This window comes from Phoxinus phoxinus, assembly GCF_949152265.1.
Source record: "Phoxinus phoxinus genome assembly, chromosome: 16".
Taxonomy (NCBI): domain Eukaryota; kingdom Metazoa; phylum Chordata; class Actinopteri; order Cypriniformes; family Leuciscidae; genus Phoxinus; species Phoxinus phoxinus.
Window position 1 is genome coordinate 19,990,155 of NC_136891.1, and position 24,801 is coordinate 20,014,955.

Below are 24,801 nucleotides of genomic sequence, written 5' to 3' on the forward strand. Positions count from 1 at the left end.
CACACACACACACACACACACACACACACACACACACACACACACACACACACACACACACACACACACACACACACACACACACAGTCTAAAACAGCCACTGTAACCCCTAATCACAACCCCGAAGGCTGGACATCAAATGCTGCAACGTTGAAAACAGATGATCAGAGGTAATTAACGCAGTTTCATATGCAAATTTAATTAATGCAAAACTACAAAGTCATTATGCAAATGGTGTCTTCTTGAGCCGCTGTGCAAATATTCATCACTTGGAACAGGGATCAGTCTCCTCATCTTTAGAAACTCTCTCACAACACACACACACACTCTCTCTCTCACACACACACACACGGTTCTCTTAGGATGATGTATGAATAGTGTATTTATTTTAAACTTCTTTCCATTGATACCAGACTGGGGCCATCAGAGCAGACAGCTGAGAGGCAGGAAGACACGATTTGGCACAGGAGTGAGACAATGAGACTGTTAGACCGGCACGGTATGAATATTCATGACACTGATTACTTTCCATGATTAAAGCCTACTCTAATATTTAAATGAGCGCATGCTAGGTGATTAGAGGAGCGGTGGAAAGGACAAGCGCACGATGCGGTATACAACTTTCTCCAGCGTTCGTGGAGTATGATTAGCTAGATAGTTCAGAGATTGATTAGAAACTAAGGGCAGTTTCAGATATGAGGGAAAAGATTTGAAAATAGCATGAATGATGATGGTACACACTTGACGGCGGAATCCTATCAAAAACAGCAGGTAATGGGCACTTCCCATGAATAGGATAGAAATTGATGTATAAATCCCATATATTTTTTTTCTGAGAACTACTAGATGCTTTAAATAAACTATTATCTAGCATAAAATAAACCTAGCATGAAAAAGAGCTAGTTTAAACACTTGAACTCTCTATGTTAGAGGAACAGAGAGAAATGGACATGTGTTTATTTGACTATATGAAGTAACGCCATTTAAAAATGGTAAAAAATGTATAAATAAATAATGGTTGTTTAAGCTTTTGCTATTTTTGGTACTTTGCTCCATTGCTTTTCTTCCATAGAACACAAAAAGAGATGTTTAGCAGACTGTTCATGCTGCTCTTTTCCATATAATGAAAGTGAATTGGGGTTGTTGAGCTCTAACGTCTTTGGAATTTAATACAAATGCACAATTAAAACTCATTAGTGATACAAAAAAAAAAAAGAAGACAGAGAATGTATGTTTGTTTTTACTCTGGAATCAGATTTATAACCGTAATGTAAACTATAGATTTGAGAGCTGCAGTGGAGTGGAAGATTTCTAAATGTTTTACTAGTTTTTTTTTTTACTATTCGTTTAACAAATCTCAACAGACACACTTATCTTAAATCACATTTGAACTGAAGTGGCATTTTCAGCATCATCATAATATCTCCAGATGAGATGAGAAGGGGTTAACGCTTGGCGTTTTGGCCCACAGCATGAATGAATTTTGCCTCTAGGCGACCATAGCTCCCATATTGTATTTAATTAGCCCCATTAAATATAATCTAATTTGGCTAAAACTTTAAGACAGTTAAGTGGCAATCTAAGGTGTTGAGCAAAGCTTTCATGCTCTGGAAATATTAAATTCAAGCCCAAAGCACCTTCCTGCCTTGCATTTCTGTGGATAACCTTGACGACTTCTGTCAACGAAGCAAAACTAAAGCTGAAGTTGTTCAGTAAAAAGTTCAGATAATATAAAAAAAAAATTCTGTGCTTTAAAAAGGCAAATTCAAACAAATACAGAAAACTAATAAAAGAGAAGAAGAAAAAAAACTCTTGACGAAGCTGAAGTCTGGGTCCTGCTGACTTTGTCTCTATTTGTCATATATTCTGACTAGCAAGTGAAGCATTTCCTTGTCCAGGCTGTGTGTGTGTGTGTGTGTGTGTGTGTGTGTGTGTGTGTGTGTGTGTGTGTGTGTGTGTGTGTGTGTGTGTGTGTGTGTGTGTGTGTGTGTGTGTGTGTGTGTGTGTGTGTGTGTGTGTGTGTGTGTGTGTGTGTGTGTGTGCGGAGAGGAGGGTGGGCGGCACTGTGGTGGAAGATAACATGTGGCCCCTCCAGGCCCCGCGCGCTAAACTGAGTCTTTAACCCTCGGAATAAGGAATCTTCTTCATTAATCCCCACACTATGTCTCTTAGCACTTGAATTTTAATGGGCTTTCTTAGCCTTTTTTTTCTTTCTTTCCTTAATACGGTGATATTTCCCCCAAACACGTCGGGTGAGGATTTCTGGAGTTTGTACCTCTTAGAGAATTGGTTTCAGCTGCTGGCGCACTCAGGGCTGTTATGTTTCACTTAAAGATGAGAGAAAGAGAGAGAGAAAGAAAGAGAGAGAGAGAGAGAGAGAGAGAGAGAGAGAGAGAGAGAGAGAGAGAGAGAGATGCTGCGTCTTGCTCTAATAAAATCATGCAAGGGGTGTTAATCCCTCTTGAAGGCCCGAGTCAAAAGAAAAGGACCTTTTGAGAGAAGCGATCCAGTCAGAACCGGTGAACAGTATGTGTGTGTTCATAAATATCTGTGTGTGTTTGTGTTGTAATAAGCAGAAGTAAAGACCCGGGTATTTCTTCATTTTCATTCGAGCGCAGTTTTCAAGGTATACTTGCAAAGGTATACATGCGCAGTACAATTGCTTTTTTTATACCCTAACCGACATTAGAGGGCAGCACTGAGTCGTGTTCTTTACAGGGCATTTGCTCAGAAGGATAGAAGAAGAAGAATAGTTGCGTATCTGCCATTGTGTGGAAAGTTTAGAACAAAACAAAAAAGCGATGGAGAAGGGTATACTGCTTTGTTTACTTCTTTAGTATCGCTCTTTACAAACTCTTCTTCGACTACTGAACAGTACATCACAACTGTGCGTATCGCCAACTAGCGGTCTCTTCTGTCTCAACGTTCACCGTGAGCAACGGTTGCCTTAAAATTATTCAGTAAATAAACGTAATGCTTAATTGAAAAAAATTAAGTTATGTGACCTTGACAATTCCACATTACTTAATTTTTTCCAATTAAGTTTATTTACTTAATAATTTTAAGGCAACTGGTTTCCTCAATTTTTTGATCACTTTTTACAATGACGAAAATTACATCACATGGACAGTGCGTGGACCGCTTAAGCATTTAAAACTACTTAAATAAATATTCACCAAAAAAAATTTGTGCAATTTTATCATCATTTACTAACCCTCATTTAATTCCAGTCACAATTTTATAACATGTCCCAATGTTATAATTATTATTATTCCAAAAGGGAATGTAAGGCTGAATATCTGAGCTACTCTTTTTCATAAAACCAAAATGGATGGGGATTTATACTTGTCAAACTCCAAAAAGGTCTAAAAAGCAGTATAAAGGTACTCTTATGGAACTATTTCGTAAAAGTTAGCATGAAACAGAAGTTGTGATAGCCTTTTCTAACCTATTATTATGAAGTAATAGGCTTCTTGAGCAAGAATAAAATGTGGGGCAAGACTTGATTTTGTCCATTGGGAATTGATTTGTGGTTTGCTACTGGTGGATCTCATGTGAGTGACAGGTTGCCCCGCCCTCGCGCCAGTAAACGCATCATCAGAGAAGAGAAGTCGTTGCAAGAGGAAGAGGAAGCTACTTTGCTTAAAGATTACAAGAGCATATGATTTAATAATGAGCGCGGATAAATAATTTATAATAACTATTGCAATATTCTCTACAAAACAAGAATTGTCAAATTTGATTTCATGTTGATTTAAGTCGTACAATAGCTTTGTGAGAAGAACAGATACAAATTTATTATTTTGTTATTGACCGAAAAATCTTTTTCTCTTCCAGAGCTCACAAATCTCAAACGAGATCATTTGTATGATTACCGGTAGGTGGTTGTTTTCGATTTAAAAATGGCACCTTTAACCCATAACCATCATCTTACTATGTACTGTAAAATCAGAAGAAGCCTCAACAGCGAAAAGGTTCTTGACCAGAAAATACTTTTTTTTGTTGGTTCTTTAAGAGTGTTACCCATTTCAAGAATATAACTAAGAGTCTTTGTGTGTTTGTAACTTCACAGACTTCTCTCTCCTGCCAAGCTTCAGACTATTAAACCTCCCCCTCCTCCAGCTCTCAGTGTTAAAACACCTACCTGTTGGGACGCCCTCCTGCTTGGGGCAGATTCCTCTGGCGGGCGTCAGTCGTTTCACCTCCTCCTCCTCTGCTGGTGTGACCTGGATCCCAACCTCCACGGGCCCAGACCTCCGGCACACTTCCACCCGCGGGGGTCTGGGGGACGGGGAGCCGCCGGGGTCGGTCGGTTTGTCGAAACAGACGCTGGGTCCGGGACACAGTCTCCTCTTGTGCTCGATAAACACTAGAATATCTCCCAGGGGGAAGTTGGTTTGACATTGACCGCAGGTCAGCAGGTCACTCTCTCCGGCTCCGCCCACAGAGCCGTCCGATGGGCACTGGTCCACCCCTGCGTCATGATCTGGCCCAGCTGAGGTGCGAAACACAGAGGGGGGGGGGGGGGGGGGGGTATCAATCAGTGCACAGTGCATAATAATAATAATATATGGCCTGTAATAATCAATTTTGAGATGCAAATACTGTAACTGTAGAGATAAAAGTCTTTCAATGTGTTTCTGTCTGTTTGAATCAATTAGAATTTTGTTTTCATTGGCTATTTCTCTTTTTTTATATATATTTTCCAATCCGTTTTATTTATTATTGATAAAATCCATATATCCATTTCTAAGTTCATGTTTTGGTCATCTGAATCTTGGATTTAAATTAAGTTTCAACTTTACGCCTCAAGTCAGTAACAAATTATAAATAAAGGAAATCATCAAAGATGTTTCTATATATATATATATATATATATATATATATATGTGTGTGTGTGTATAGACTTCAGATGCAAAAGCCTATAAGTGCCATCTGAAATTTTCTTCTAAAATAATTTTTTATCAAGCTCGTATATTTAAGTTCAGTAATTTCACTTTAATGACAATTAATATGTAATTTTCATTGCCATTAAAGTAAAATAACTGAAAATAAACATACAAGCTTGATACAAATGATCATTCTAGAAGAAAATTTAACTTAGAGGCTTTTGCATCTGAAGTCATATATAGGCTATTTATTTATTTATTTATATATAATCAATATATATACAAAGTCTGTCATTTAGGATTTGCAAGATTTGCTGCTAGCGACAAGTGTGACTAACTATGTGAACAACATTCATTGTTTGGCAAGTGCAGGTGAACATTATTTGATTTCCAAAAGATGTCAGAAGTTCCCCAACGGTAACCACATTCAAGTCCGGACTGAAAATATCTGTTTGCATTCTCAAATTAACCACTGTGCTGAAATTTTTACTGATCCTGAGTTGAACCTGAGTAGATATCATACATATCCAACACTATATTGTAGGTCTTCAGAAATCATTCCATAGCTTTTGTGGGGAACTTATAACAGTTATTTAGGATGTTCACTGAAATTCATGTTCTCTACTTCAGCTGTATGTAAATCATATTTGATTGAAGAAAATACTTTCAGTGAATTGCAACTTAAATTGCTGTCTTGTTTGTCACAAAAAGCTATATGAATTCAGAAGACCGAATTGACAACTTTTATGCCACTTTTTTCGTCATTTATGAGGGTTGACAGTGAATAGTCATTTTATGGAAAAGAGCTCCTTGAATATTCTTCAAAAATACTCCTTTTGATTTATAAATTTTTTGCATAAACTTTTACATGTCTTTTATATCTCTCTTTATAGCTCTTTTTTCTTTATTACGACTGTGTAAATAATTTTGAATGAACATTGTGTTCTATATAAAATGTGGAATATTATAAATAATTGCCTTGCCTTCAATAGTCTGACTTTAAAATAGTTGGTTTGAATAATTAAAGTACCTGTCAGGTTTCTAAATGACAAATTGCTATTGTAAGTGATTTTTGCTCTTCAGTTATTGTGAGTTGCAAATCAGTTGCTTTTTTTTTTGTCTGGCTATCAAACTGGTCCAGACATGATTAACTTGCCTGTTGGGGAATTGCATGTACTGTAGACTCTACACACAGAAGACGACAAATTAGTTATTTTAAACGACTTCATGGACCAAAATGTTCACATTTGCAAGCTACCCTCACAAATCACTGAGTGTCTAAAAAGAGAAACGGACAGAATCTGTTAATAAAAATTACATGATCAATAAGTTATGACATGTTTATTTGCATTGCTTTAACTCATAAAAACAAGTTACCCAATTTGCAACGTTATACAAGATTCAAATAATTTTTAAGTCAGTTTAATGTAATTTAAGTTGACACAACTTAAACATCCAAGTTGATTGTACTTAAAAAATGTAAGGCAGCAACCTTCTTTTTTTTAACAGTATCACTAGTATCAAGGAAAACGGACAATCAAATATTTACAGTCAATATATTTACAATCTGAAAACTGTCTCAAACTTTTCTTTGTGGAACTGATATGTCGATATGGTGTCTGATACTGTCCTCGAAAAGCGAAATTCACAGCTCACGCAGCATAGACGAACACCTGTGAGTTGCACAGTAAGATGAGTGGAGTGTGTGTGTGTGTGTGTGCGTGTGTGTGTGTGTGTGTGCGTGGCAGGTAGTACAGTCGCAGTCTTGCAGTGGTATCTGTGTTTCCGGTCTACTTTTCTGCAGGCTGGACGGATGTTGGAGAGGTGCACATGCACCGTACAGGTATATCGCAGCAGACAAACTAGCGCTCGCAAAAGCCGCAAAACAGCCTCAAAATACGCTCTCAGGCACGGGTCGCCTCGCATCGCAGGTGCACCTCGGGAACAGTGGTTAAGGAGCCTCACAAACAGCCGTTTTTGTGTGTGAAAACCAGCCTCATCTTTGTCATTTCGCACCCTCTCGAAATTCCATGTTTGGCATCTCGACGCCCCAATTTATTATTGATGACGAAACAGTCAACTATTTGCTGCGAAATGGATCTGACTCAACACACAAAACCACAATGAGATACAAAACAGATTCACAGAGAGAGAGAGAAAAAAAAACAGCAGCAGAATGAGATCCGATAGCAAATTAACTCCAGCCTCTGCCTGAGGGACAAACACACTCTTCAACAGACACTGGTTGGCTGCAAGAGTCCTGGGAAGAGCGACAGTAACTTGACTCCTGTAGCATTTTTTTGACTCAGCACGATGACCCACAATCCCTTGGGGCATTTAGTGACAAATTGATATTTAGAGTTCTTTTAAAACTATCTTGAACTATAAATTTAGAACATTCGCCATCATACAGTTCAGGGTTTCCCAAGGGTTTTGTGAGCTGATGAAAAGATAATAATTAAATCAAATGTAAAAAAAAAAAAAAAACTTTTGTTACACGTTACAACTATACATTATGCAGAACTACATGCAACTAACCCAAAATAAACCTATTCCTAACATTATAGGGTTACATTTTATTTTAAGCTGTCCTTGTTACACTGTAATTATACATTTTAAGTACTGAGTAATATTAATTAACTACGTGTACTTACTATATGGTTAGGGTTTGGTTTGGTTTAGTTGCGTGTAATTATGCATCATTTATAGTTATTATTAGTAACCACATGTAACATGTAACAATGACACTGTAAAATAAAGTGTTACCTTGTTTTGAAACAATATTCATATTGTATAAAGCGCTATATAAATAATGGAGACTTGAAATATACTTTTAGTTATGGTTTTCATGAGATGAAATGTCATAACACTTTCAAACTCACAACATAATAATTGCACTGTGATTTTTGGCGTGCAGCCAAAAAATTTATATAAAGAATTTAAAAATGAAACAAAATAAAACACTTACAACTAAAAAAGATTAAACATTTGATCTGTTTATTTGCACGCTGTTAAAAAAAACAACTTATTGTTGGTTTAACATTAAAAAAACTAAGTTGCCTTCAAATTTTGAGTTCATTGAAATACATTTTTTTGAGTTGATACAATGAAAGAGATTGGTTTAATAAATAGAAACTAAAAATATCATGTTATCTGAACCACATTAATTATCTAAGTTCATTTGACAAAAGATAAAAAGTTGTGATAACAAATCATGAAAATCAACATCAGAGGACCGTGAACGTGTGATTGTGTCGTTAAATTATTGACTTTAAGTAAATATTTGACATCTAAGGGGTTCAGCTGAGAGGAAGCTTTAGGGACCCCTCATATAGTTGACTGAAGTCAGTTTCGGCAGCATGTGATATCTAAACAGATATAAACAGACATCACACACACCGGGCCGCTGCCACACACTCGGCTCTCGAGAGCGGAGCAGTGGAGTGATGCCAAGGAGGAGAACACAAACATCGTGGACTTGGAATGAGTCCAACGCCAGGGAACTGAGCGCTGGGAGGGAGCCGTCCCGAACAGGCCAGACGAAAGCAGTGGACTCGGCAGGAGAAGGGGGTTGTGGGAGCCACAGGTGCACAGCAGATGATGTGTGTGTGTGTGTGTGTGTGTGTGACATTTCAATCAGACGCTGAAACATACACCTTTAAAGGCTGATATATTATCAATTACATAACATCAGCTTAGGGTTTCTATTAATAATAATAATACTGTGAATTTACAGATATTTGCTTACTATTCAGGGGAATAAAATTGGGAAATAAACAGTCCATTTTAAAACAAAGAAACGATTGAGATTGATTTAAGATTCTTCACAAAGGCAATGATCAAAAAAGCTCATTTGTGACACTGGCCATGCAAACTCTTTTGAACAAATAATCAGATTTGATTTGCACTGAAGTGTCAGGCGGTAATAATACTGGGGGAAAATATCTGTTTTTGTACAAATGGAGCAGCTCATGCATCGAAAGTGCTTATTATTAAAGCCAAGGTGGGGCATACAAAATAGATTTTCAGAAACTCATCTATTGTTTTAATCAACATTTCACTGCTATACGATAATATAAAAATAATAATTAAAAAATGCAGTGGTCTCAGACTTTTAAACCCCACTTAAAATATTTACACGAAGAGGAAACCAGTACGTACGTATACATAACACTAACAATGTAATTCAACAATCTATAAAAAAAGTGAATCTCCCACAGAAAAAAAAAAAAAGTCTAGTTGTCCTATTAAAAAGCATTTCAATAACACTGTAGTAATTAGAGTAATTTGTGATGGAAGCAAAGATAAACGTTTATTAACTACTCACTAAAAAAAAATCCATACTCATCAACAATTTGCCTAATTATGAATCATTCTATATAATGAATAATTTGAGGTCAAAATCTGTGATGATGGTTATGGCCCTGGATTAAAGTAATAATAATTAAAAAGAAACACACATGTAGCGGACGACAGACAGCACAGAGCGCATTTAGCACAATTCACAGATTGTGAGTGCTATATGTTTGAGGATCTGTTAACGTCTTCAGCATGTGTGAAAAGAATTTGCCTAATTGTGATTTCTGAGCTCACAGGTGCAAGTACGAAAGAAAAAAAAACAAATCCATATGCAGACGTGCTTATCTTCATTTGAGGCCTATACACTCTCAACTGCTTCTGGACGTGTGCCAAACAAATGCGCACAATTCTGAAATGCACGTGTGCGCTAGCGACTGAAGCCTCCCATAAAGCTCTATATTTGAAAGCAGAACCACAAACATTGTTTTAAAAAGTTAGTGTAGGCGAGGACGTGAGATGTTTAGGCGTCTATATCACTGCTCCCCAGGGTGAAGTCTATACAGCAATAAACTGAATTAATTACCTTTAGCGTGAGATAAGAGATTTATACTGAGCCTGTTGTGGGAATGATACACTTGGGAGAAGAGATAGCAATTTAGGGTATTAACCATTATAAATACAGTTATCATGGTTCCTGAAGGCAGTAATCAGATTCTCAAGGAAAACACACACACACATGATCACTTTCCCTCTCGTAAGGACTTACAGCACCCCCTATCAGCTTCAGCCGTGCACACTTACACTCCACTGAAGCTGTGCAAAACAGCAAACACGACACTCGTGAAATAAACCCAACAGAGACTCGCCTATAATATTTGCCAAGTCAGGTCAGACGAGTCCGATCAGCGGGTAACCGCACGTCCATCAAACGGCTCTCGGCTCACACGGTTCTCTCCGAGGCTGTGCTAACACACACAAAGAGGCTGGAGATTGCTATAAAATCACTCCTAAAAAAAAAGTCAGCCAGCTGTAAAAAGGCTGATGTGACCCTTTCCACTCTCAGAAATCAAAGGCGCAGAAGTCCAGTGGTTCACGGTGACCAGCGGCCACTAAAAGATCATTGAATACGTCATGTGAACATTCAAAGCAAGAGTCGTTTTAGCATTTTAAGAGCCAGTGAGGGCCCTAATGGACGGCCCCCACCCACAACAGACCCATCCAAAAAAAAAAAAAAGCAGAGATGTAATGAATCATACAGTACATGTTCACATAATTCACGCTTCTTATGAAGAAAAACTAATGAGGGCGAATGAACTGAGGGCGCCGTTGCGGAAATGTAAATACGAGCGCTTTCGTCTCGAAGACTTCCTCAAGAGCCCGTATTTTGCATCTATGAGAACCCTGCCATTTTAGGTCTCGACTCGAGACGTCTTTTTTAACGCGCACACCTGCGGGCGGAGAGTGCACCCCGTGTTTATTTCAAGACGGGAAGTATGTGGATATTCCTGTTTCCTTGAGTGTGATCTATAGGTCCTGTCACTCTCTCCATTGTGCAACCTCCAGCTAACTGACATGTTTTTGTGCCAAGAGCATTGACATAGCCAAATGAGGGCACTTTTGGGTTTTCCCCTGCGGACAGACACCCCTGAAAGAGCACGAGGACCTTGCCCCGTGAAGGCTGGGGGCGGAGGGTGGCGTGCAAACCTGAGCCGAGTCCACTTTCAGAAGTGTCGGTTTACGCTCTGCACACATGCGATGGAGTGTATAGAGCGCACAATGTAAACTGTGCATTTGCCAAGCGACACACACTACTGCCAGACTAATTATGTTTGTATTTGAGACACAGTATAATTATTCTGCTCAACACGTTTGCACACTGAAACATACACTGGACAGGTTTTTGCTGTACAAACACACATATTTAAGTAAGCACTAATGTACACGACGTTTTCGTGTTTGTTGTTTATCACTACAACTGGAAAGAAACCAGAAACAATAACTATGAGGTGGGGGGAAAGCAAACTATGTACTAAATAAACCGCATCAGGTGAAATGAACTGGCTGACTACCAGTGGTTTTGTATTTAAAGGCCATCGGCTCTCTATAAGCCCACCCACTCCTTTAACACATTTTTCTCATCTCCTGTTTTCACGTTTCTTCTAAAAACGCCAACATCATTAACACTGTCAAATTTGAAACTTATTTTCAGGAAGGCACGCCTTCGCATTGTACACACATTCTCGGTGAAACCAGAAATGACTAAATAAATAACAAGGCAAAAAGCACTCAGCATAAAAATGTCAAGTTAGATCAATCAATAAAAAAGATTTTAAAAATACAATCATTTGTAATATGAAATATTTGTTAAATGCATCTTGAGGTCAGTCAATAAAATGTGTTAAGAAAAACTGGAGTACGGGATAATTCATATCAGTGATATGCAAAGTATTATTAATGGAGGGGGAAAAAACGTCCTGGTCTTTTATTGTTTGTGGCTACAATCAGTGTTGGAAACGCTTATGAACATTTTGTGGAGATTATATCACTGAGCTGTTATAAAGTAGACAGATTAGGTTGCATTGTGTAATTCTGAATAGTTTAACACTTCAGCTAATTTATGCTTCTTTTTTATTGTGCAAAATAAAAAAGCTTTTAGGTAAATAAAAAATTAAAAACCCAGAGCAAAAGAAAACTTAATAAGGGTTTAGATCACTTGACGCTTTTACATAAAGTTTTACAAAAAGTGTGTAAAACATCTTAGATAAAAGGCTAAATGAGGGATGAACGAAGAATGATCAACATCCATGCATCTGATCCCTGATATTGTAAGACAGAGATTATAATAAAAATACACAACACATGATAAGCGTGTAATCACTTTATGTAAATGAACGGCAGGGTATTTAGCAAAGTTTGGGCCTTTTAAATAAACTACATTAAGTAAACTTGATAAGCAGTGTGTGTGTGTGTGTGTGTGTGTGTGTGTGTGTGTGTGTGTGTGTGTGTGTGTGTGTGTGTGTGTGTGTGCTGAGGGGGGACAGAGCAGATGAGCGTGGGGGTCTCAGTATTTTGGGTGAAAACTGCAAGCTATGAATTATATTTAGCACTTGGAAATTGTTCAAATAATATATTCACAGTAAATGTGAATCATTCACAGTATCATCATAGTTTTTGACTGACATAAACAATAAAAACTAATAGGCCCCAAACTGTTATAGATTATCGATAAATGAAAATGTAATAGTGCACATAAATAATTACATTTGGCAAAAATAGAACTTGTATATGGTTTATGAGCTAATAATCATAAACGTGTAACACTAGTAGTGCTACATAAAAAAAAGCTAATCGTGTTTACTTACAGATAACGTTATCAGTCTGACTAACGAATAATGATTGCTGTTTTTGTTAGATACACCTTCTGCGCTTGCGAAAGAAAGAAAGAAAGAAAGAAAGAAAGAAAGAAAGAAAGAAAGAAAGAAAGAAAGAAAGAAAGAAAGAAAGTTTTGATTAATACAGTGTGTGTGTGGCAGTGTGTGCCTACTTACTCGGTCGGTTCTCCCTCTGTGTGAGGGACAGATGCTGTGGGTTTCCTTGCTTCCGTCGGGACATCGCCCCGCATTCACAGCAGCATCTCACGGACACTCGGACTAATGCTCCCGAAGCTCTCCAAACTTTCCTCCACAGTCCAGGTATTGTTCCCACTGCGTTCGCGGGTCGTTATAAACGGCTCAAACTAACACTTGTCCTCTCAGAACAGACTAAATTGGGCTCGGCTGTTGTGAAGCGGTAACTAAGTGCCACTTAACCTGAGACAGCGATGTGAGGAAATCACTCCGACGACAACCTCTGACGACATCGATTCCGAGTCTTTAAATGCATGTATTCTTTCTTTTAAAAGTCGTAAAACAGTTGTTGTCCGGTTATAATGGAAATCCAAGATCCGTGGACGGCGGGCTCGCCAGGTGAGCGCAGTCTTTGGCACAGTCCTCCATGTGCGCTTGGCATCAGAGCGCGGAATGGCTCAACCTCTGAAGACAACACCTCCTCTCCAGATCAATCAGGACCCGAGCAATCACGTCTCAGGGAGGACCCAGCGCCCGCGCGCGCGCGTGTGTGTGTGTGTGGCAGGGGTTGCCTCTGAAGAATGGAATGGGATTCAAGTTCAAGTACGGGCGTGATGTGACGCGTGGCGCTGGGGGCGACTAGCGGCGGCAGTCTGGGTACAGAGGGGTCTTCATGGCCACCAGTAACGAAAAAAAAAAAAAAAAAAAAAACTACAAAACTTACAGAAAAAAAGGCAGCTTTGGCTGCTAGAGATTCACATTACGATGACAACGTTTTAGAGACTATATGGGATGACATGTTGGTGCTTGTTTGTTTCAATTCAAAACCGTAGGCTATATGCCAATGTTTCATAAAATAAAATAAGTTAAAACTTTATTTTACAGTGTCCTTGTTACGTTACGTGTACTTACCATATAATAACAGTAAATTATGCATAATTACATGCAACTACTGTAAACCTAAACCAAATCCTAACCCTATATGTACAATGTAGTTGCTTAATATTACACAGTAGGCTACTTAAATATATTCCATTCAAACTGTAACAATGACACCTTAAAATAAAATGTAACCTACAATAATATTCCAACATAGCCTGCTTAAACAACTCAAATCTGATTTGTACCGATGTAACCACCATAAACAGAAGAGTAGGCTATATGCTGAATTAAAGGTTTATTAACCTGTAAGGCCTTACATTTTTTGAGTAAAATCAACTTGGATGTTTAGGTCATTTCAACTTAAATTACATTAAACTGACTTAAAAATGAGTTGAATATTGTATAACTTATTTTAAAAAAGTTGAAAATTGCTTAATTTATTTTGACGAGTTAAAGCAAAGTATGAAGATGTTGTCATAACTTTTTGATCATATGATTTTTTTTACATTTAGTAAAATAACGCAATAAACACCAATGTACATAAAACTCTCCGATGTAGCCTATAACTGATGAATATAATAGCATAAAAGTGATGCGTCACGCAGACTCCTGCACGTAATTTTTACAGATTTACACTGTAAATTAAAAGGTGAAATAAATGTAACGTTTTAATTTTAGAACATGCATTGTTTCGTCATCTAAAAAAAAGATTTTTGCCGTAAATATTTACAGTATGGAAATTCATAGCTAAAACTGTTATAACACTCTAAAAACAAATAGCCGCGTTAAATTTTTAAAAACAATCAACTTGGCTGTATAAGTCATTTAAACTTAAATTACATTAAACTGACTTAAAAAAAATAGTTTAATCTGGTATAACTTTAAAAAATTGAACTTATTTTTTACAGTGAATACAATTTTTACATTTCTGTAACTTTAGCCATCACTGTTAGTGTAAAAACAAATTAACAAAAGTTTGAAAGCTTTTTCCAACGTTATTTTTACTGTATTACAGTATACCAGATACTGTATTTATAATTGCAACTTTACTGAAATAAAAGCAATGTTGTGAAATAACAGAAACTGGTGCAGTATTTGACTACAAAACTATAGGAAAATAAAAGTTTTTTTCCCTAATAATGTCCTTTGCTGTCTTTTGCATTTATTAATTTCCAAAATAACAATTTATACACTTATCTGTATACATTGCAGATCCCCTATGCTCAGATTTATGGTAGATAATCTGGAGTGCTATAGCACGTGTTTGTCCAGCTTCAGTTAAGCCAATAGCGCCACCTGATGGTCTTTAGAGGACCTTAAGGATCCTCATTGAGATAGGGGTTAGGACAGGTTTCACGACACCTGCTCCAGATCTGCACATACGGGGGGAAATACGGCTAAAACAATACAGGGGCTAGTTATCACATGGGCTATATTAGTTTATTTCATTTACTGTAAGTTTTTGAATTAGAAAGTCCAATCACAAATGTGTTAGTCTCAAACATTTAGGGAATCTTAGACTTAAGACATTGTGAATAATAACAACAATTTTAGGTGTGTGCATAAACTTAAAACTTTGAAACTATCTTAAAATACATGTTAATCACAATTAACAGCCATCTTGAAGTCTTCTTTCCATCACTTAAAGCAAATGAGCAATGATAAATGGCATATCACTTCACACTGAAGCAATAACTCATACAATGTACAGAGCCCAGAGCAAAGTCTGATTCATCAATAAAACATGGTGTTTTCCATTAAGGGTTACCGTTTTTGCCTCTGGGGGAGGAACACTATTGAACGACGCTGACACGCAACAGACAAAAAACAAAACATTTATACTGATATTTTGGCCACGTCGTTGACTTGCCTATATGTACTTATTTCCTTTATTATAGAGCCTACTTTATTGCTGATCGATATTGATATTCGGGAAAAAATATTGAGTTGACCAAATTATGACAAACCCATTACACACTTGAAATAGATGAGTGGCTAATAGATAATCTGTATGCTAAGAATAATATTTTTTTGAGGGGGGGGGGGGGACGGGTATATATTAAATATATATTAAATTATTTTGTTTTCCACAATAAAATGAGTGAAATGTATCAAATATTATGACTTTTTGCAGAAATCCATGAGATTGAACCAGTGTGTCATTTATACACAACTCTAATTATATTTAAATGAATGTGTTGATTATACGGAGACATACTGGCTAAATATTCAACAAAAGACACATTTAATTAATTTTTTATCGAATAATTGATTTGTTTATGTTATAGGTTATGCCTTATTGTAAACTCTGCTCATAGCTAAACTTAAATTAAACATATGAGAATATTGTTTTAGATCTGAAAGCTCCATCAATAATGGCAAGCAAAATGTCGATGATCTTCTAGATTATTGTTCTTGAAATAGTTTGGGACAGTGAACAGAAGCTCTGACCGGTGATTTCACGGTCAATTGCGCCCTCTAGTGGATTCACCTGCACAGTTTCATCTTCTCTTTCTCACACACACAGACACACGCACACACACTTTTTGTGTGTTTTACGAGGACTCTCGGTAGACATAATAATCCCCTAACTCTAACTCTACCCCTAAACTAACCTTTACAGAAAAAGACATGTAGCCTATGATTTGGAATGATTTATACCTACATTGTTTTCCTCATGATACCGAAAGTTAGACCCCACATTCTTTAAAAAGACGCTCACATGGGGAACGGTCGAAAACGCAGTTTGAAATCGCTGGTGTTTCTGACGTTACAAACTACCTTGTAACCAATCAGGTCAACGTGCTGGCGGGGTTTAGCATATCATTAACCGCAAAGCAGGGGAGTCTCGAGAGATGCCAGGGTATCCAGGTATATTTTTCTGTTGATATGAAAAATCGGGTAGATTTAGCAATATAGCGGGTGTATGATGTTTATTACGATGTTATGATGAACTGTCTTTCTCCACTGATTTTCGGAGTTGTTCAAAGCGTTTTTGGTGATTGTTAGAAGGCAGCTGCCTCTGAGATGGCGAATAAGAACATGGTTTGTGTAATATTAGCAACACATTATTTTTTGATAACAAAGTCAAGCTAATCTCATTAATTACCGTTATGTGTCCGGCGTTGTGCTATATTGTGCAGTGTTTACCCCTACAGTCTATGTGTTTACCTCAGTAAGTTGGCCGAGTGGTTCTGCGTGGAGGCGGGGCTAATTTGCATATTCATGTTTGCGTATATAATAAATGAAGCAAGGGTGTAGAGTTACATCCACGCTATTTTATGGCATGAATAATTTTTTTATATATATATATTTTTAAACATTTAAATAATGTCATTTTGGTGATCACTATGAGTTTTAAAGGATACAATTATTGACTACAAGGGCAAGGGGACTTGCAGTTGCATTGATTTTCCATAGCAGTCAGTATTACTTTTAACAATTTACAGCATTTCTTTTTCGTGAGATGACTCAATACATGTATTCTTTTTTTGCCTCAAGAGACAATGGAGTAGCTGCACTGACTGTTGATGGGAGAGGTATAAACCAGTTTCAGTTGCTACCCAGGTAAAACTGGACCAGTCAGCTGTGAGTAAAGTGACATGATGTATCTGATCCAATAAAGCCACTCTACCTGTATCTCTCACTCCAAATTAAAGCAGTTTATAGTAAAATAATATTAGAGACAAAATTGCCCATCTTTTCCTGCTAATTATTTAATACATATACATTATATGAATTATAATGATTTGAATTCACATAGGATATTCATATAGTTATTATATGAATGAACAGTTTATATTAATCTTTGCATTTAAATTAATATTCAATAAATACAAGCTTTAAGCTTATGTGTTTTCTTTTGAGCTTTCTGTGAACCTATAGAAATGATTTCAATTCATATGATTCACTTGCATGGATATAATCTGATCTTCTCAAACCTTCACTGCAGCAGCAGTTTATCCCTGCCTTGTAAATGCATTTAAATGTGTGATATTGAGGCTGCATCCTTTGAAGGCCGATTGTGTCACTGCAGCTCGACGAAGGCTGTTTCTTTCCAATTCCCGCTGGATTTCATCCTCTGAATTTAAGCGTAATAAAGCCTGAACCTCGATGTCTGTCCATCGATCATATTTTTTAAACTCCATTCTTGATTTGAATAGCAAACAACTCTTACTGCACGCGCCGCAACATATTTAAAAAAAAAATGGTGGTTGAAATAAAATGCTGCGTGGAGTTAACCAATCAAAATGCAGTATGATCTCAACCAATGAAAGTTCATGAACTTGAAAAAAAAAAAAGTACTACCTCACGAGCAGGGACTTTCTGAGGGGGAATATTTAGAGTACCACCCCAAAGTCCCTAGTTCCTGGGGAAAGTTCCTGCGGTGGAAACACGGCTTATGGTGAACATATTTAGACAGTTTAGGAACCCTGTTTTGTGAAATGCTAACATTAGCCTGATAGCATTTAAAGCATACAATCCCCTCATGATAATGAGAGTAGTTCCTAGTCATATTGGCCTAAAAAATCTCAACTTTTCATTTTCTGTCAGTCTTAGTACACGATGGTAACTACAGAAGTGTCAAGTTTTAAATAGGAAAAATATCGAAACTCTCTGGTCATTTTTTTGAGAGAGATGCTAACGGTCTAATCAGATTCAATGATCTATGCTAAGCTATGCTAAAAGTGCTGCCGCCAGACCCGGAGATCGGCTGAATGGATTCGAAAACTGTAAAACTCAACTGTTAAACTCTAGGGGAGTTGGAAAATGAGCCTATTTCCAAAAAAAGTGCAGTGTTCGTTTAATAGCCTATCACAATATGTCAACAGAAACAGGATTGAGGTATTGTTAGCTTTGTCATACAATACATTTAAAAGTAATGGTGATGAATTGTGATAAGGTGGAATCAAAGATCTGACAGTTGAAATTGCGCTCAATCGCGCCCTCTAGTGGACTCATCTGCACAGCTCAATCTTCACCAGTCACTCTTTACTCTTTACCAGATATAAAGAAGGTCCTGTATTTCCCAAGGACATATTTGTCATGGAAGACCTTTTAAAGCTAGGGTAGGTAATCCTGTTCAGAAACTATTTTTTTTATACTGGGTGAAATGGTCCTTCCATTCTGATAGTAGTCAATACATTATGTGTTCAGAAAAAGGAATGAAAAAAATCTGACCTCTGTAGCAGCTGTAGGACAGTAAAAACTCTGACCAATCACTGCCATTCGGTGCGAATGTAAAGAACCAATCAGATGCCTTCATGTCTCGTGCCCGAGCACCACTGCGTGCGCAGCAGTGATGCGCGGGTCAATGTATAAACAACCCGCACCCGACCGACGTTTTCAACTAACCCGCCCGCAACTCGGACCACAAAAAAAAGAAAGAAAATATTGTACCCGACCCGCTTCCTGACCCGCATTTTTTAAAGTAGCTATAGTAAATGCTCATCGCGTCATGGGCCATAGACGGAGGAACTAGGGGTGCGCATTTTTCAGAATGCTGTATGATATCGCCTAGTGTTATGTAATAAAGGCTTGATTTATTCATTTATTTCGTTTCATTTTCTTAACAATTAAGATGCTGCATGTGTTTATCCAGTCTAATCGACGTGTGCGTCTCTCCCCTGACTTTCCCAACAAAAATCCCGCCCCCTCTCAGCAAATAGGCTACATAAAACTGACATTACTGAGCTATATGCGTTTAAAAGTAGCCTATTAAAATGGCACAATGGCATTGCTCAGTTCAACGCCGTGGGAAATCGGGCATTTTGTCCCGCGTCAGCTTTTATTCAAAAGTTAATAACGCGCTCAACATTCAAAAGGTAAATAAGGATTTCCCACGTTCATCTCTGCAGACTGAGCTTGTGCGTCATCCTCGCGCATTCAGCCAATAAAGTGTAGACCTATGTATTTCATAGAATATTGTGTCTAGTACTATATAAATTACAAAGGTAAACGACCCGACCGACCGCGACCCGAATATCATTAAAAATATTTTTGGATGACTCGTAACCGCGGGTAACCGCAGGCACCCGCTCATTTTGGATCAACCCGCGCATCACTGGTAGGTACATGCAGCTGACTCCAAATGTGGATGCGCGTTCATGTTTGTGGGGGGGGGGGTGTAGCTTTGGACGGAGCAGTGACAGGAGGGGGCGGAGCTTAGAAGAGGTGCCACTTTCAAATCTGGCTAGCTCTCCAACATTACCTACCCTAACTTTAAGCAGGGTGTGATAGGACTAAAATATAACAGCACAGCTTTCCGTTATAATGATTGTCATATTTAGAATCATGATTATCTAGTGTGAAATCTTTGTGTTTCTGCAATTACCACTGGTAAGGAATGCTCTCTTTGTTATCCTAATGGTGACAGTCTTATTTTTTTAGTATTCATGGTAAATTCAGTTACATTCCCCCTCTATTCACCCCTCTGTTCCTCTCTTTGCTCCACTTTCTGATAAAGTATATAATAATGATAAAGAATAAACTGATTGCAAATGAGATGTAATGGTTTATGCCTAAAGAAGATCATGGACATTCACACACTTATGTATAAAAAAAGATTTTGCGTATTGTATCACAGGACATTTCTGCGATGTCACTCAATAACAGCAAATTATGTTTAAAACAAAGATTTGGCCAACTAACTGCAAGTAAAATATACTGACATTAAACATAAAGGCATTAGAGCTATTTACTGGATCATATAAAATACACCATTGATTAACCATAAAACATTTCATATTGTGAATGTATTTAAGACTTTAAATGAATAATTAACTAATTAATTAATTACACAATTGAATTTGAGTATTTGCCGTTAATGATGTTAAACGGTTAATAAAAAAATATATTAGCACAATGTAGAATGAACATAAGGATGTATATTTTAACTATATTTGTTTAAAATATTTAGATTTTTTTTTAACTACTGAGAATAAAAGTCATTATAGCTATTTAAAATTATAGGCTATTTGAATGCCATCTGAATAAATATTTTATATGTCTAAAATTTATGCATTTATTAGACTTTAATTCTGTTATATTGATTATATGCAAGTATTAGACTTGCCTGCCTAGTGCCTACTGATTTTAAGGGTTAGTTGACACAAAAATTTCAATTATCCCATAATTTACTCACCCTCACGATATCCTAGGTGCACAGTATATGACTTTTTTCTTTCAGTCAAATACAGTCAGAGTTATATTCGAAAATTCCCTGGCTCTTCCAAGCTTTATAATGGGAGTGAAAAGAGCCTGAGATTTTGAACCCCAAAAAGTGCATCCATCAATCATAAACGTAATCCATACGCATCCAGGCGGTTAATGAAGACCTTCTGAAGCGAAACAATGCATTTTTGTAAAGAAAAAGATCCACATTTATAACCTTATAAACTGTAATCACTGGCACCAAAACCAGTCACATGGGTCAATTTTATGAAATTGTGATTTATACATCATATGAAAGCTGAATAAATAAGCTTTCAATGGATATACAGTATGGTTTGTTATGATATGACAATATTTGGCCGAGATAACTACATGTATTTAAAGATCTGGAATCTGAGGATGTAAAAAACTCGAAACATTGAGAAAATTGTCCTTTCTTGTCCTATAAAATAACAGTGGTTACAGTGTTACAAGTTACAGTGGTTATATATGGTGCTTTCAAACAGGCCTACTGTAGTTCAAAATACACTTTCTGTTCTAGGCTCATTACATATTTCAGTTTTGTGGTGTGGTTTTGCCCATAGCAATAAAGCAATAGATGAATAAAGGGGGGAAAACTGTCACTTGGTGGCAGAATACACACAGGAATTGATTCTGTTCTATCGCCTGCAGGGAAGTCAAACTCCATTTGTCATAATGTCAAGTTGAGCACTAAAAATACACCACTTCAACATTGCACACCTGCAAAGTGACCCCTTTTAAATGTGTTAGATCATTTAGCTCATTATGTGAGACAGATGGAGAAGCCTTTGTGTTGAGCCTCGCAGGAGCCGTTCTCACATGCAGCCCGTCTGAAAGAGCTCACGCATTAAAGCACTCTCATATGTCGCAACTAGATTGTGTTTACTGGTCATCTTAAACAGACTTTTTTCTACAATTGAATATAAATAAAATGAATAAATAAACAATTAGAAATTAAATGTATAATTGAACAGGAATTGAATTACAACAGGAAAGAATCAATTCCTGCATGTATTCTGCCACCAAGTGAGTTTGTTTATTTGTTTTTTCCTGAAATAGGGAGATTGAGACTAGAACAGAAATTGTGTGTGTGTGTGTGTGTGTGTGTGTGTGTGTGTGTGTGTGTGTGTGTGTGTGTGTGTGTGTGTATGTGTGTGTGTGTGTGTGTGTGTGTGTGTGTGTGTGTGTGTATATATATATACACACACACATACATACGCATACATATACATACATACATACATATACACATACATATACACACACACACATATATATATATATATATATATATATATAGTGCACATATCAGTTTCGCAAAATTAGCTTAGATTTCGCAGACAGGGGCTTGTTTTCGTACCAAATTATGGTTTGTTATTGATTAAGCCTGAGATAATAAATAACAGTCTGAAAAAATAATTTTGTTGTTGCTGCATTGTTTTTTGTACCAAGTTATTGAACATTCAGACATATGTATAAAAAAAAATAATAAAAAAAACCCTGATATATACATCAGGCTTTTATGGTTTAATTTATTGATCTCATAATTCATTTAATTTAATATTTAAAATATTTGATGATCATTTTTATTGTGGTGAGTATAATACACCATGATACAAAGCAGTATAATGATGATTCAAATAAAAAATACCTGCTCTATCATACTTGATACACACATTTTCAAAACAATTTACCATAAATAATGTAAGTTGCTTTAATTCCCTAAATGTTCATTTTAAAATTAGCGAAGCAAAAAAGAATGTTAAGGCAGACATTTTGGAAATTATATTAAAAGTCTACAAGTAGTAGTAGTAATGTAGTAGGCTGTAAATGTCCCTATAAACCAAAAGCCGCTTTTTAGGGTTCAGATTTGATTTGTGTTCTTTTTTTATTTTTGAAGTAAGCAGCACCAAATTTGACTCTATTCATGGAAAGAAGAATAAAGACATTCAGTGGAAAGTGCATGTCACTGTTTCTGATCCCAAGAGCTCATAAACACAATGAGGCACAGCTTTTATTCTTTTGATGAATCTCTTACTCTCAGCATTTGAATTGTAGAATCATTTTCAGTGTCGTGATCGAGAATAAACAATGTCTCCATCTGTGTAAACAAAGCACATGTAAAGTAGCAGATGAATATGACAGCTGATTTAACCTTAGTGTGATCAGTGAGAGGGGGTGTGTGTGAAGTGTGGCTGGATTTACCATGAAGTGGCCACACTGTGTGACGGGCAGTCAGCTGTGTAAATGGAGCTTATTTGATGCTTGGATTCACTCACAGAGTATGCAGATTCTCATCTGGACCGGCATGACTCCTGGCCAAAGCAGCCAACCAAGACACCTCGTACCACACACACACACACACACACACACACACACACACACACACACACACACACACACACACACACACACACACACACACACACACACACACACACACACACACACACACACACATATTATGAGACATTTGCAGTCAGATCACGAGCTCACAACAAAGAGGTAATGATGTGAAATAGGAGAGCCAGTTGTACAAAAAGTCCTTGATGTAAGAGAATAGAAGGCGGTGTTGCACTTGCTGTGTTTTCTGGAGTCGGTACATGACAAAAACAAACGTACAAGTTCTGCTGTACATGTGCTTTAATTGGATTTGATTCCTCATGATTACTGGCCACACATCAGTTTATAAAGAGACTAAACAAAGCCCTTGTTTTGTCAAGTCAAAATGGAGAATTCAAAATGAAACTTCAAATAAATAAAGCAGTTTGTTGTGCCCGACATAATATTATGGCAAATGGTTTTCACCTTTATCCAAAACAGTCTTGTATAGTCTAGTCAACATTCGCTGTGTCATGATAGAAGAAGAATTTTTAGTCAAATATAAGTATTTGTCCATCATTGTCTCTCAAATGTAATGAACGTGCTATTCACACCACAAACCAAAGTACCCAGCTCCGAATTTCTGTGCAGCTGATCACATATCAGACACTGGACTGTGTTATAGTTCATCATAACATCAATATATTTCATTATTTGCTGTAATAGAAAATATATAAATGAAATCTGCTATAATGCTTCATAATGAAATTATTTTCTTACAGCAAGGGTACATAAAATAATAAGGTAAATTAAAATAGTAAATGTTAGATTAAACATCACAAAAATCACAATCCCATACACACCTGCAAAAAAAATTATATTGTTTTTATATTTAATATTCACATATTAAAATAATAAGCAAGAGAGGAAATGTAGCAAAGAATGAGGTATTTATGCAACCGTAGTAAAACCCATCTGTGTCACTTGACAGTTACTGGATTTCAGGCACATTTGACTCCAGTGACGTAACCTACTGTTTACAGTGCGGTCCAAAGGTCTGAGACCATAATACAGAAAGGCTATAAGACTTAAAAAAAAAAATCACTCAAATTGTTATGCTGATAATATAATTTATACAAAAAATATATTATGATGCAAATAGCAGCAATAATGCAAAATAGCAGCATTTTCTCTCCAATTTTTTGGACCCCAGTGACGCTATCAAGCCTAGCAAGACGTGGTCCATTGGCACCAGAGTTCGCGTTAACCATTGGGCGTTAAACTAAACATTTTTTTAATGTTCGATTATGTTTATTTATTTCTGTAACGTAGTAAAGATCGCGTTTATACTCGCTTCGCTTGAACTCAGGCGGTAATCTATCACGCCACATTAAAGAGCGCCAAAACGGTATTGTTTGGACTTTTTGTGATAAAATGGACAGAATTTCAAAGCTGAGACTTTGTTTCATATCAAAAGTAACAAAGCACATCGATTATTGCGATTTATTAGAGAAACATTCATGATGAAACCTGAAAAGTGACGTACGGCCTGTGTTCAACTTTCTCTTCATAAATAAATAAATGCATAATCTTGCCAGCTTGTCCTGTAAGTTTGTGAATAAAGATGAAAATGTGAACAAAACAGAGAC

The 24,801-nt window shown here is 36.9% G+C and overlaps 1 protein-coding gene and 1 long non-coding RNA gene across 2 annotated transcripts in view; one reads left to right on the plus strand and one right to left on the minus strand.

Annotated features, from left to right (window-relative positions):
* bcl11bb (BCL11 transcription factor B b) overlaps positions 1-13,324 on the minus strand; it is a 35,984-nt gene extending 22,660 nt beyond the window's left edge. Inside the window, exons 1-2 of the mRNA XM_079639291.1 lie at positions 12,737-13,324; positions 4,145-4,495 (exon numbers count right to left, since the gene is read on the minus strand). Coding sequence (XP_079495417.1) covers positions 4,145-4,495; positions 12,737-12,800 — 415 coding nt within the window. The 5' untranslated portion in view covers positions 12,801-13,324. The remainder of the gene's footprint in view (positions 1-4,144; positions 4,496-12,736) is intronic.
* Positions 68-4,027, plus strand: LOC307012530. The gene is made up of 3 exons (XR_013800633.1): positions 68-170; positions 414-499; positions 3,838-4,027. It is a non-coding gene; the product is annotated as an uncharacterized lncRNA (long non-coding RNA).
* Positions 13,325-24,801: the final 11,477 nt, after the last annotated feature.